The sequence below is a fragment of the Lepisosteus oculatus genome, chromosome 24 (assembly GCF_040954835.1).
Source record: "Lepisosteus oculatus isolate fLepOcu1 chromosome 24, fLepOcu1.hap2, whole genome shotgun sequence".
NCBI classification, from domain to species: domain Eukaryota; kingdom Metazoa; phylum Chordata; class Actinopteri; order Semionotiformes; family Lepisosteidae; genus Lepisosteus; species Lepisosteus oculatus.
The window spans coordinates 9173394-9188918 of record NC_090719.1 but is presented as its reverse complement, the minus strand read 5'-3'; the positions used below and the strand labels follow the sequence as shown (position 1 = coordinate 9188918).

At 39.0% G+C, this 15525-nt stretch overlaps 1 protein-coding gene across 3 annotated transcripts in view; it reads right to left on the bottom strand.

Annotated features, from left to right (window-relative positions):
* Nucleotides 1-8916: 8916 nt before the first annotated feature.
* LOC102694050 (adenylate kinase isoenzyme 5) overlaps nucleotides 8917-15525 on the bottom strand; it is a 53886-nt gene continuing 47277 nt past the window's right edge. For all 3 annotated transcript variants that reach the window (XM_015366948.2, XM_015366949.2, XM_015366950.2), the window contains exons 12-14: nucleotides 15076-15192; nucleotides 11891-12082; nucleotides 8917-9511 (exon numbers count right to left, since the gene is read on the bottom strand). In XM_015366948.2, coding sequence (XP_015222434.1) covers nucleotides 9443-9511; nucleotides 11891-12082; nucleotides 15076-15192 — 378 coding nt within the window. In that variant the 3' untranslated portion in view covers nucleotides 8917-9442. The remainder of the gene's footprint in view (nucleotides 9512-11890; nucleotides 12083-15075; nucleotides 15193-15525) is intronic.

The following is a 15525-nucleotide window of genomic DNA, read 5'->3' as shown; positions in this document are numbered from 1 at the left end:
TTTACTTCACAATTTGTCAATTGTAAACAATTCGTACAATTTTACCATTTATAAATTGTAATTTTATAATGGTGTCTGTGCCACGCAAATAATAATACGTCATCCCAGCCTGAAACAGGACCCTGTCTATTGCCTTTGTCCTGTAGCCCTGTAGTGTAAGACTCCGCACCTATCTAGAATCTCGGGGTTTCTGACTGTGCAAGCAAAGCTGGGAAACCCAAAATAACCTATCCACATTTTTAAAAAATAATGCGCTACACGTTAAATGACAATTAGAAAGGTAGTGCTACAGCTTTCCTTTGCTGACGTGAACACTTCAGAACAAGCCTTAGATTGTTTCAATAACAGGAAACAATTCATGGTCTGTTTCAATGTCTGTTGAGACAAAAACATTTTCCAGTTGAGAGCATCATTAGTTTCTACAGTCCCACTTGGCCTAAACAAAAAAGCAGATTTTGAGGTTTTCAGCAGATGACCTCATTAACACCCAGCCCCCACAAAGGTAAATTTTGCCTATTATCGTGGAAAGTAGAGACAGTACAGGCCTGGTTCAGGGATTAAATCCAAGGTCGCTACTTGGGCATCGAGTCTGAAACAAATAAAACAGTAAACAGATCACATCTGTTTCCTTCAAAAGTCTTTTTTTTTTCAGGTTCCAGCACATATACAGTAGGTACCCATTTTTCTGGGCCTTTTCCAGTATGTACTGTATCTACTACTTTGGATACAAATCTGGCACTGACAGAACAAAGACAAAAAATCTGTATGAGGCCTCATAAAACCAGGTCCAGACGTGGTTTTCTTATCATTTCAAAAAATAAATTAAGATTAGAAAACATTATAACAAGTTAAAAAAAAGATGATGATCATTATTATTATGAAGCTCCGGGGACTTAAAAAGATAAGAAAGTAATAAAGGTGTGTTTGATTTTCACCTGATTTACAGCCAGACAAACAAAGGAGAGCTATAAAAACCTGCGTTCACTCAAACCTGTATAAACCCTGCCTTAAATCTCTCAATGGTCAGATTTCACCTATTGACAGCTAGTTTTAACTATTAGAGAAGCGAAAAGCTAAACTTCTGAAGTCGGTCTGAAGAATTTTTCTGTTGTTTTTCTGTTTTGTTTGGTTTCTGTGTATGTTGTTGTTTGAAAGGAAAACTTTGGATCTTTGCATGTTTAAAAGTGAATCTGATGGCTTTCCTATATTGCGGGAAGGTTTTGCTTTTGCAAATATATTTTGCTGTAAAAATGGCAGATTAGCCGTATGTGGGCTTTGAATATCGAGTTTTTATTCTGCATCGCCTGGAAAAACGGTTTTAGATAAGATGAAAGCGTGGCTGAATTGGACTTTTTAAAAGTGTTTTAAAAGCTAAATTGTCAATGTTCTTACATATAAAGATTGCTGTGACATGTTTTTATCTGACTGGTCGAATATTTGGAAAATGGGACAAAGGCTTTTTTTTCCGTGAATGGCCTTTTGTATATTGCCTTATGGTCGGTACAGTGTTATTAATATGTTAATTTTTATTTTTTTAATAGTTTCATTCTGGTGTAAACAAGTTCAATGGTAGAATTGAGAGGATATTAATTAATAATAATAATAATTGCTTACACTTATATAGCTGGACACTTTCTGGACACTCCACTCAAAGCGCTTTACAGGTAATGGGGACTCCCCTCCACCACCACCAATGTGCAGCATCCACCTGGATGATGCGACGGCAGCCATAGTGCGCCAGAACACTCACCACACATCAGCAATCAGTGGGGAGGAGAGCAGATTAATGAAGCCAATTTATAGAGGGGGATTGTTAGGAGGCCATGATTGATAAAGGCCGATGAGAAATTTGGCCAGGATGCTGGGGTACACCCCTACTCTTTTCGAGAAACGGCCTGGGATTTTTAATGACCACAGAGAGTCAGGACCTCGGTTTTACGTCTCATCCGAAGGACGGCACCTGTTTACAGTATAGTGTCCCCGTCACTACACTGGGGCATTAGGACCCACATGAGCAGCAGGGTGAGCACCCCCTGCTGGCCCCACTAACACCTCTTCCAGCAGCAACCTTAGTTTTTCCCAGGAGGTCTCTTATCCAGGTACTGACCAGGCTCACACCTGCTTAGCTTCAGTGGGTTGCCAGTTGTGAATTGCAAGGTGATATGGCTGATCACTTGTATGATATTGTGATCAGCCATATCACAATATTGGTGATATTGGAGATCACTTGTATGTGCAAGGATTTGTTAACCGGTTACAAAATATGTTGTTGATCACGGCGGAAGCTTAACTTGAAGGTGTTGTAACTGTGCTTATACCCAGACCAGACGTCCTGAACTTCCGGTTAAGGGTTTTAAACAAGATTCGGCATAATTCTCTATGCATACACATATGCATACAGTATGCATGCAAGTTGAAATGTGCTATTCTCTAAAACTGAAACAAACCCATTTTCCATTGGAGAAAATGGAAAAATGAACATTTTAGAAATGCTTTTAATGCAGAGAAATGCACTTATGACTCTACGTAATTGTTTATAAACTTGTATATATAACATATACCATTATTTCTTAGTAATTTAATGTAAAACCCCACCTCAAACCTCTATATACAGCCATGTTACAAAACACGTGAAGTATTCTGTGTAAGAATAAGAACTATAAACCAGTGTTTAAACTTTTTTAGAAAAGATTTGTATTAAGGCAAAACAAATAGCTCTGACTGTTGAAGATCAGCATTTTTTTATTTGCTCCACATGAGGTCATGTTAGTCAACGAATCATGCCGAATAGTTCCAAACCTCCAGCTATTTTTGACTACAGCACCAGGACTTGTGTGCTTTTTCTCTAATGTACAGTAGTTTCATAAATAATGTAGGATTTAATGAAAGCAATGTGAGCACGGGCTAAGATAATGAGCTTTTATTTGTTCTGTTCTTTTCCTTGAGTACATTTTCTGCATCTTGATCCAAAAAAGCCAATCTCATATGCACCTTTGGCATTCAGGCGGAATCATATGTCTGTCTATGTTTCCAAGATGTCTTAGTGTACTCAATATTTTTCAGACCAACATGGCTGTCCCATGTGGCGCACACAGCTCTTTTCTAATGAAGAACGCCCTTTGCCAAGAAGATTGCATACTCCAGGCGTGGTTTCTTCAACCGCCCTCCTCTCCCACTGTCCTGTTTTCCTAGCTTTGGCCTCATCACATCAGATGCTCTGTGAACGTCATTATTCCCCTGTGTTTCAGAGGCACTTACAGGTTTCCGATCTTCATTTACCATCCAGTTATTTCCAAGGGCACCTTTCCTGTTACTCATTACCACATCGTGCGTCTCGTGCGTCGAGTATCCCTCAGAGGGCAGCCTGGATTCCTGCTGAATACACTTCCAGAACTAATAAAGAGAAAAGCTCCCAATGCAATATTGAGCAACAAATCTAACCCTGGACTGAAGGCTTACATTTGTTGTAGGGTTCACTTAAGGTCTACTTCATTGCAAAAGGAACAGCGTGTTTTCCTCCGACATTTCACTGGAGAAAATATTGGCAGGACTGGTCTTCCAGGTGTGTTCTCTTGGTGACTTCCAGGACCTCTTGTTGAAATTTGCTTTCATTAAGGCTTGGCAGTATTGTTATTTGAACATTTATGAGAACAATAGATTGCATCAGGTGTGGAATCTTAACCTTTTTTTTGGCCATAAAACAGTACGCGGTGCTTTTCCCCCAAACGGATAAAAAAATATTCCAAAATTAATATGGGGTAAGAATGAGTATTTTAAAGTGTGTAAGAATAAGAGAATCTAAGTGTCAGTGGAAAATGTTATTAGGTCTCAGTTAACAGAAACAGAAACGGCAAAATCTCCCTTTGCAAACCCCTGCTTTGTTTGGAAATTGATTGGAAGGTGATACTCACCTATCAAAGGAAGACTTTGATATCAGCAGCAACACAAGGACCCAAATATAGGAGTAGGAATTCAGTTTAGGGCCATTTAAGATGGAAGAACAGGAGGCACTAAAGAGTAAGTCTGGATCCAGCTCATGTGGGTGATCTATTGTATCCTTTAGGAAAGGATTGAAAAGAATTCTATAAACATTATGCTATTAGCAACTTAACAAGCCAAATGGATGGAATGACCTCCTGTTATTTGTAGCCTTTCTTATTTTCCTGTGAAGACCTTAGTTCTGCATATCTCTGTTGATATGTATACTTCTCCCACTAGATGGCAGGGTTTTCATTGTCAACGTCTTTCAGCTGCACACGAATTCCCACCGGCCGCTATAACTTCATATCCTTTCGCACGGTCTCCAGAAGAGGAGACACACGTAAACAGAATGAACGAACGTAGGTGCAATAATAATGCCATTGTTTTCATTTGGTATTGTTTGTTTGCTGAAAAACAAGTGCCAATCGTGCCAGGAACGGTACTCGAAACACCTGATTTCAGTGGAACCGTGACAAGAACCACATCGCATGTAGTTTTTGCCAGTTGTTGAGTGACTCTTATGAACAGAAGGCATGAATAATGATCAAAAAGGTATTTTAAACGTTTATAGTTAATGAAAAAAATCTGATGTCAAATTGTCAGATAACAATGAATAGCTCTCTCTAACTGGCAGTGAAAATGCCACTGTCGCTAGTTCCATTTTAAAGTGGAATTATTACGTGATTGTACAGGAAACGTCAAAACGCAGAATACTATAAACCTGAGAGATGCATGTTTGAACTGGATAGCAATAAACTTGCAAATAAAGCTCTTTGAAACAGAATGTAAGAAAAAATAATGTAGTTAAGACCCTTTTTAACAGTGTGTAGTCAAATCACAAAGTGTGAGCTGAACTGAGGGTTTGCAGACTGTTCCCTTCACTATGATAATTAAGAACTGCTCTGGAGTGCTCTCACAGAGAAGGTAAATGACCACCCCCACGGATGAATAGGTGATAAAGAGATGCTCCCACATGCAGCAGACAGTACTGGAGTTTCATCTTTGCTCAGCCCCTTCATTAGTCCACTTGTTGACTCCCATCCAGTCAGATCTCTGGCTCTCTTGAGTGCAGCAGAGGCAGGTTGTTTCCATGGATACCTCAATGCATGTACCTTCAGTCTCCACTCCAACCCTCAAGCAGACATTCAAGAAAGCCCACATCAGAGAACACTGCCTGTTGAGATTGCTCATCCAAGCGCCACTCAAAACAGGCTGATGAGATGGCACCAGTGAAGTCACAAGTTCACAGAAGCACCCAACTCAACACCATCAATAGCAGGGTGTCAGAACATCCTTGTCTCTACCAGTAGTTTCCCGGCTTTTATTTTGACTCTAATCAATGTGAGATGAGCAGCCTCACAGTGACTAATATAAACATACTTTGAAAAATGGAGGAGTGATGAGCACTGCCGTTGAACTTGAACTCAATCATGAGGCTTAATTGCAGACAGAAAATGACAGAATCCTTTATCAATTACTATTCCTCTTTTGATACAGATATTCAAGCCTTTACATTTACAGTATATGCTTATTTAATCATTATTCAGTATTCATGCAGCCATCCAAAGATATAGATATTTTTTTCAGTCTTGAGGCTTAATGATAATATGGTTTACATAAGAACTTAAAAGTTTCAATGAACAAAACAAGACCATTAGGCCTACTTAGTCTGTTTTGTAATTAATAATGTATGTATTTCTGTAGTATAGAAGTATACTTTACATAATCTTTTTTAAGATACATACGGTAAAAGAGCTAATGAAAATCAATATTGGATGTTAATATACTGTACTACAGAATAAGGTGACTATAAACTCTTTTTGAATGGTTGTATTTGTTTTTGGTTTGTATATATCTCATACTGTATAGTTATTTCATAATTATACTTTTCTTTCACAACACTCAATGTACTAAACATGTCTTTAAAACTGAACCTCAGCATAGTGCAACACATACCATCATGCAAAGGAATGATATACTGTATATACAATATTTTATTCTTGGCTTATCTATTGAACAAGTGACATTCTTCCATTGAGAATCCCGCTGGTGAAAAGTACAGAACAACAGGAAAAGGGAAATTGTACATTTTACTGTTATGTTTCTTTGTTTGGCTATTATTTTATAACCTGAGCTTGGGACCTTATTTCAGGTTATTGGTTGGAACAGAACTTTATTTCTATTATAATGCTGAATTTGAGAAATAAGGTTTTTCAGTTTGGAGTAGACTGCCTAAAAATCCAAACATGAAAAACGTGAGGTAAAAACATGAGACCTTTTCAAAGGTTAAAATAATATTAAATCACAGTAAAAATTATGTTGTTTTACATCATTCACTCCTAACACCCTAAATGTCGATACCATTAAAGCATCGTGACTGCTAGTGCTCTTCAAGGAAAAACATTTGTTCTTTTCTTGTCGTGCACCTACAAGCTTTTATTCAGACAAATTAGACATTTTATTAAGACACATTATTCAGAAAACATGTAAAAACATTTGTGAAAATAATACATTTTGTAAACTTAATCATCCAACTTACCTTCTTTCCATTATTTCAAGTTGATACTGAATTGTTGATGAGCTTCTCCTTTTTTCAGCATGCATAGGTTTTCTAAATTACTATTAAAATGGAATAAACCTGCAATTAACATATACAAGAAACCAGTAGAAATCATGACATTTATTGATTGCCAAACCATTTCTGAATAAATGAAACTACAAGTAAGGAGTTTTTTCTCAGTTACATTTTTGTCTCTTTAAAAACAATATTTGATAGTATAATATAAATATAAAAAATAAGTATATTGCTAGCCTATTCAAATATTCAGCTTTTACTTCTTTCGTTTCAAACCTACAGTATCTTAAACTCCTCTTAAGAAGTGGGTGGGAAGGACTTCATATTGAATACAGTGAGAATCTATTGTTTACAGATGTATTGGGTTTTCACAAAAAGGATTTTATGTGTATAATAAGTAACTTGCATAACCCCTGATGCACAGCTTTAACCTACACTTTATGTGTAGTACTTAAACATGTGGCATTCAAGGATAGTGATCAGACAAGATGCTAAATTTATATCACAAGTGACACAAGGAAGCCTACATACTGTATAAAAGTATGGTGTTGAGCCATGGAAAAAAGGCTGGTTCAGACAACCAGCTGTGTTGCAATGACCCCCTTTTTATATATATAAATCGTTCATCCATTTTCGAACTGCTTCTTCTAATTCTGGATAACAGGGGAGCTGGAGCCTATCCCAGCAAGCAACGGGCACAAGGCAGGATACACCCTGGATGGGAGGCCAGTCTTGGACACACATGGTCCCGCCAGGAACATGTTCCCAGAAGCCAATTAACTTACCAGTACGTGTTTGGACTGTGGGAGCAAACCAGAACACCTGGTGAAAAGCCCACATGAACACGGGGAGAACATACAAATGCCATGCCGATAGCACCCCAGGTACAAGGCAGCAATGTTAACCAATGCACCACCATGCCACCAATATTATAAATCAGACCTCTCCTATATCATCACAGAAGCATGTGGCAAGGCTACAGGAGTTTTACATTTGAAATAACTAAATTTGTGTATTATTTGGGGGTATGGTATGATATTGTGGTTATTTTAGATACTGTGTTATCATAACATAAATATGTCTTTAATTACTCTGTCATTCTCATGGATTACAACTGGTTAACAAGCAGGTAAAGTTATCTTAAGGAGCACAATTTCTGATATAAGCAATAGCATGGTGCAAGGATTTTTTTTAAGATTTATTGGTCTTTCTGAGCCATATCTACTATTTAGACTCTGCTATCTGAGCAATCTAGTTAAACTGGAAGATGGCTTTAGAAATGTATCATAGTATCATGTTTTTGGAGGAGTAACGAAGTACAGAAGTTACGAAATTTCAGAAATTCAGAAAATAAATTACAAATTGGGCAAACACATGACAAATGAAACATCAGTAAGGGCAAAGTGATCGAAGTGGTAGCAGGAACACAGTAGATATAAACTAGACATCTTGCATTAGGGATCAGGACCTGCAGGTGCTACTCATGAAAGGGTGTTTTTATAGATAGATATAGTCTCATCATCACAACATGGTTAAGCAATGAAATAAGCAAGGAGAATGCTTGACTATATAGTATAGCAGAATTTAAATTCAGAAATGTTATGTTAAATCAATACAATATACTAGTAAGATCACCTTTAATTTGTGCGGTTTTGGACACCACACCTCCAGGGATTATAACCTTAGGAAGAGGTCAATGAAGAATTAAGATTTATTGCGGGTCTCGGGGGATACATACAGTACATGTACAGTGTAATGAAGCTAAGTCTGTTCAGTGGAGAACAAAGTATTTAAGATTGTAAGAAGTACTAACCGGACTATTTCACATTCGGTAGCGAAATAAGGATACGGGGTAACAACTGAAAACTTTAAGAAAATTAATCTGGAATGGAGAACAGGAAATGCTTCTTTATACAAAAGATGTGGGTGCCTGGAATAGATGTCCCAGCCAGGTGGTTGAAGCTCAAATTACGAACAATTAAGAAATGGACAGTTTTTATTTATCCACTGAACTACAAAACAAGAGGAGATCCCAATGGTTCTCCTTTGCATCCTTTGTTCCTACTCAAAGCAATAAAACCCAGTTCTCTCCAGAAATAACACATATTTTAAGTTTTATGTAGCTGAATGTAGATGCCAGTGGCAAACAGGATTCTGTGATTAAGATTACATCATCCCATTAAAAAAAACATATTTGTATATATAATATACAGTATTCATCCAAGCCTCGATTCAACTACAGCATCTGGTGGAGCAATGACCTTGTCTGCTGAGACATGTGGATGCTTTGATTGACAAACCCATATGTGCTACAGTTTCCCAAGCAATCTATCAGTCAAACAGGCCAGGAGAGGCAGGAGTTTGGTCATCATTGAAGGTGATATTTAATGGCAGCAGAACAGTGCGACTTTCAGATAAACATGAAGACCAACAAAATGAGAAACAGATAAACCGACAGAACAACAATGATGGTAACGTGGGTGGTGAGAAATGGACAGGTGCCTGTTGTAATGTGCACTATTAGTCGGAGCAGCAGACCGGGTTGGTTGGTTTGATGTGATGTGACTACAAAGGTTTTTCAAACTGAAATATACATCCTTTTTCTTTCACAGTTGCACTGTTCGGCTTTGTGAAGCAGCTCTCCCAAGTCAAATAATTTAAAGTCCAGAAATGATCGGATTAAAAAAAACAACAACTTTATACACGTGTTTACCTCACAGGGATGTTTCCAAGAAGATGAAATCTACAAAAAACAGCAAAGATGAGAAGAGGAATACACAGTAAGGCAGATCTCTTCAAGATCTCTTAAGGGGTTTGTTACTGAACTGAGCGCGACTCAGCAGTTTGATTGCTCCTGGAGGTGTCAGTTCTTCCGTTTGTCTTGATTTACTTCAAGGCATCCAGAGCAGTGCACACCTGCTTGAAGACATCATCGACAGTGCCTTCTGCGTGTATCTAAGGAGAGAGAAGTTACACAGGTCTGAGAGATGGACCCTGACTTTAGAACTGTAAAGAACACTGGAGAAATTAATTTCAGACAATTTATACTTCAGACACTCAAAATGATGTGCCAATCACAAGCATGGCCATTTCACTGCAGTGACCTTGATGTATTGAATCAGATGCATAACAGCACAGCACAAGGTCAGGCTGAGAGGTTAGGATCCAGTATTTTTGATTGCCAGCTCCTATGTGTGTGTAGATTAAATCAGCTGCAACTACCCACATCAACACAAAATAGCACAGGGGTGTTTGGCTCACATTTAAATGCATTTGCAGTGCCTTGCAAAAGTATTCCGACCTTCTGCTTTGTGAAATTACAAAATCCATCCATTTCTTATTGTTTCTTCCCTTTCAGGTCGCAAGGGTGCCAAGGCCTGATCCCACAAGTAACAGGCACAAGCCAGTGTACACTCCGGATGGGACTTCAGTCCATAGCAGGGCAGACAGACACAAACAGACACACGCACTCCAGCCAGGGCCAGTTTCTCAGAAGCCAGTATGTTTTTGGACTTTGGGAATCAAACACCTGAGGAAACCCATATGCGAACACGGGGAGAAAATACAAAGTCCACATGGATTGCACCCCCAGATCCGGAACTGAACCCAGGCGCCCAGCACTGCAAGGCAGCATTGCGCCACCGTGCAACCCGAAATGACAAAATCACCCATACAGTTTTTTCTTAACTATTTTTCTTAACTATTCTTAACATCAGAACCTGAATGATCAAACTGAAGACGTCAAAAGATATTGTATAGTAAAAAAAAGTGAAATGTGTAGATTGCTTAAGTATTACTAAAAGCACCTTTGGCACCAATTACAGCTTCAAGTCATTCCCGGTCTTTACCAACTTTCTACACTGGTTTAGTGCTACTTTTGCCCATTCTTCTTCAAATCAGGACTTTGACTGGGCTCATCAAGGATATCCACTACCTTATTCTTAAACCACTCCAGTGCAGACTTTTCTTTGTACTTTGGGTTATTGTCCTGCTAAAAAGTAATTTTTTTCCCCTGTTTTAGCAGACTGAAAACAGGTTTTCCTCTGATTTGCCTATATTTTGCCCCATCTTTTTATCCTCAGTCTTGATCCTGCTAATAGGAACCAGCTTCATAATCTAATGCTGCCGATACTGTGCTTGACAGTAGGGATAATGTTGACACAGTGATGTTCTATTGCTGTGTTGTTAGCACTAGATATAATGTTATGCATTTACACCAAAATGTTATCCCATTTAACCACAAAACCAATTTTTCAAAGTCACTGTTGGCCTTACAGTGGCTTCCTAATACATTTTCCTCCTTTCCTGGTGCTCAGTTTGGAGGGATCCCGATCTAGGCAGCGTCTGGAGAGAACAACACAACTCCCACTTCTTCATGATCGAAGAAACCAAGCTCAAAGGGATATATATTCAGTGTGCCTGAATTTTTTTTTTATACCTGTCTCTTGGTATGTGTTTTTCTACATCCTGGGGCTTGTTTTTAAAGCCCCTTTGTCCTTACAGTTGAATTTATGCATGAAATTCACTACCTTCCCAAAGGACCTTACTGAAACAGATGTGTTTATGTGAACGACTATTATTGCAAACAGGCAGAAGCCACCTGACTAATCCTGCAGGTAATTTTGTGTAACTAAATTAATTTTGATTTCCAACAGCACAGGGTACCATTAATGTACAATGCTTTTCCATTTTTCTTTCTTATGAATTACGTATATTATTATTTGATTATAACAAAATTCGATATTTATGTTGTATATACTGTATAACAAATATCCATGGATACTTTGAAGTGTCATGATTCCAAGCTAAAACAACAAAATACGAAAACTGCAAGGATCTAAATACTTCTGCAAGACACTGTAATTTATTTAACCACCAAACTCTTAAACAAATATTTGCTCAAGAATTGCCAGCAGACAGTAGTAGCTGTAGCTGACACCAGACAGAAATGTTTAGGAGGAAACAAGAAAACAAGAACGAAGAAGAAAACGTTCACACTGTCTGAATCCCAGCACATTAGGATGGCGCAGTGGTTCTGTGGGTAAGGATCTGTGCCTGTGGCTGGAAGGTTGCCGGTTCGTATCCTGCGGGCTGGCAGAGGAATCCTACTACTAAGCAAGGCCCTTAACCCCAACTGCTCCAGGGGTGCCTTATAAATGGCTGACCCTGCACTCTAACCCCGAGCTTCTCTCCCTGTCTGTGTGTCTCATGGAGAGCAAGCTGGGGTATGTGAAAAGACAAATTTCTAATACAAGAAATTGTATATGGCCAAAAAAGTAATCTTATCTTATCTTCCATGTGCTGTACACATTGTTGTCTGTTCCCCTACAGTACCTTTCTGACAATGCCACGGCCCTCGTAGAAGGCGATGACGGGCTCGGTGGCCTTGTAGTAGGTGTCCAGGCGCTTCTTGATGGTCTCCTCGTTGTCGTCGACTCTCCCGCTGGTCTCGCCACGCTTCAGCAGCCTCTTCACCATGGTGTCTGCGCCTGCATCGACGTACAGCAGCAGGGTAGGGGGCCCAATCTGCCGGAGGAACAGCAGCAGCACGTTTAATACAGCACCGTTCACCCTCATGAAATACAGCACAACACAAGTTCACCTAATACGCAAGCTCATTTAATTCTGGCACTACACAAGCTTGCTCAAGCCCGTTTAATATAATATTTGCTTACATTTACAGTATATAGCGTTTTTCTGGACACTCCACTCAAAGCGCTTTACAGGTAATGGGGACTCCCCTCCACCACCATTGTGCAGCACCCACATGGATAATGCGACCGCAGCCATAGTGCGTCAGTACGCTTACCATACATCAGCTTTGAGTGAGAAGGAGAACAGAGTAATGAAGCCAATTCATAGATGGGGATTATTAGGAGGCCATGATTGGTAAGGGCCAATGGGAAATTTGGCCAGGACGCCGGGGTTACACCCCTACTCTTCTAGAGAAACGCCCTGGGATTTTAATGACAACAGAGAGTCAGGACTTTGGTTTTACGTCTCATCTGAAGGACGGCGCCTGTTTACAGTATAGTGTCCCCCTCACTACCCACACAGAACATGGGGTGGGCGCCCTCTACTGGCCCCACTAACACCTCTTCCAGCAGCACCCTTAGATTTCCTAAGAAGTCTCCCATCCAGGTACTGGCCAGGCTCACACCTGCTGAGCTTCAGTGGGTTGCCAGTTGTGAGTTGCAGGGTGATATGGCTGCTGGTAAACGAGCACGAAAGGCCCCAGCGAGATATTAACCTGCGACCCCTGGTTTCCAGAGCCAGTGCTCTAAGCCCTGAGCTATGGAGCCACATATAGAACTAAACAAGCTCTATAACTAAGCTCATTTAATGCAGCCCTTACACGCTCATTTAATACAACACTATACAAGCTCAATAGAGCACTACACAAGCTCATATAGCTAAGCTCTTTACAGGCTCATTTAATACAGTACTACACAAGCGCATTTACTGCATCACCAGATTCTGTGGCGCACAAATAAAGGTGTTGTTTCCTACAGGGATTTCAAACAACTACAGTAGGAGAAGAGGGTGAATGAGCTCAATCTTTTGGGGTTTTGAAATTCTTAACCTTAGACTCTTCCCAGATTGGACAAACACACATAAAAAGAACTGCTGAAATGAATTCTTGTCATGAACTTTTAATGTCTCTTCTTGAACCCTGTTATATTTTATGTGTCTCATGGTAAAAATATCACACTACTCAGCATGACCATCAACATCAGTTCCTGCATGATGAAAAAAAGCTGCCGAGCTTCCAGATACTGGTTCTTAATGTGGCTAGTAAAGTTTTTCATTTGTATGACCTCTATGCCAGAGAGACTCAGCTTCCTCTGACAAGGATTTGCACAGACTATAAAGAGCGTTTGTGCTGACTGTACTTTAAATGATCACAATCATTTTTTTGTTACTTTTCACACTACGACAGTTGTTTAAGGTCTCAAAATTGTTGTAAAGTGATGCCAGAGTTTAAACAGACACCGTTTCATAAAGCATTTGCATTGAAGAATTGGTTGGCACTATTCACAGTAAAACCGCCGTAGAGATATAGACTTCCCCATGCTGATAGGAGAAGGTCAGCACATACTGTATAATAAAATAATATGTGAAATTTCATTAGTCTGACTGGAATAAAACAGTTTATCCCAAAGAATCAAATAATATTAGATGACTGGATTAAGCAATTCAAGGGGAATATTAATAATGATGTTTCTAATTTTATAACACCTCTAACAGTCCTGAAATTATATTAACCTCAGAAATACAGGTAACACCTTTAAAACCTGAATACATAAACTTTTATATATAATGATATAGTGACATGAAACATTGGTTAACAGCCTCCAAATATCTTTATCATCAAATTAAAAAAATGTCAAAGGTAGCTACTGTAGTTAATGCTACTGTGGGAATTACTTTTTTACAAAAAACGTTCAAGTGATTTTAAAATAGTTCTTAAGAATATTAGGCTGATGTTTTTTTTTCTTTGAGAGTACCTATAATGGAATTAAAAATTCATAACATGGGCTTTAAATAGTTCTCTCAGAAATTATGTTGCTATGTTTCAGTGTAAGCAAATGAAGGAATTAAAGCTGGTTAGCAGCTGTTTGTTCGGCTTTATAAAACTGTTCTTCCTCAATTTCCTGACTTCTGTGACTTCTGTTTCTGTGGGCCGTGGCACAGAGTAGAGTTTTGATGAATTGGACCATGTCTTGCTGTTATGTTTGAAGAAGAAAATTAGAGAGGCTGTAAAAATCACACATTATGACAATTGCTCTCCTGTTCGGCCGACAAACTTTTAAATTGCTTTGACATTTTTGTTTCTTTTCACAACTTTTCTTTAAATAACAGACCTCTCAAGGAACTTAAATAATGAAGACAACAGCCTAAATACAGAGACTACTCAATTTGCCACTCTGTCACAAAAATGTCTGTGACTTTCTTTTTTTGTTTCACAATGTTATTCACCTCCAGCAACAGAAAGCGTGTGAAGTGCAGTCAGCACTGTAGGAGGCTCTGAATTTACCATTTTAGACTGTAAACGTATACATAAACATGAGCCTTCGCACGACAAAAATAATTATTATTACTGAATAATGAAATTTATATTTAACTATCAAAATGTATGACTGTGATTCATCGGAAGTATTCACTGTGGAAATACTTCCTCGTGTGGAAATACATCGTTCTGTGTTTTCATTTACTGTAGATGTTTGTTAATATATTTTGTCACTAAACAGACCTGTTCAAATGAAAATAGGTACAGTACAGTGGGATTTAAAGAGTGATTACATTTTTAAACTGTTCAAATTTTTTCTCTTGAATAAAAAATAAATATTGCCTGAGAATCAGTGTGCTACCGAGTTGTCCCCTAAGATCAGGTTTTTTAAAGATTTTTTAAAAAACTGCCCCCACTCTCCATGACACTGGTTTTGTAGAAAAGGAGTTAAATCCCGCAGAAGAGCCACACATTGCTAATAGACTGTGCCTGGTCCTAGTCTCCACACCTTCTTCTCAAACTCCTCTCCCTGTTTGACCTCCCGAGGGTAGCCATCAATCAGGAAGCCCTTTGAGACATCGGCCTTGGCAATCATGGCGTCTTTCAGCATGTCCAGAACTGTGTCCTGCAGAGAGAGACATCCGGGTCAGAGGTCATCTTCAAGAAAAGGGCACCACACAAGCATGAAAACAATTTACAGCTCCCCGTGGGTTTGTCTGGGAGGGCAGCACAACCAGCTGAAAAGCACAGCTCATCTCTCTTATTAACTTTCTGTCATCTGGCATTTCTAGTTGCAACCTCCAGCAGCAAACATGGTAACTTCTGTGGCCAAAACATTGATCTGTTTTTGTTTCTGTTCTAATTGCTTATCCTTTAAGTGCCCTGTTCCAAAAGTGGGTTGTTTTTTGTTATCCATGTTAAACTCCTGTCACTCGCTTACACTGTGAAAACTCACAAA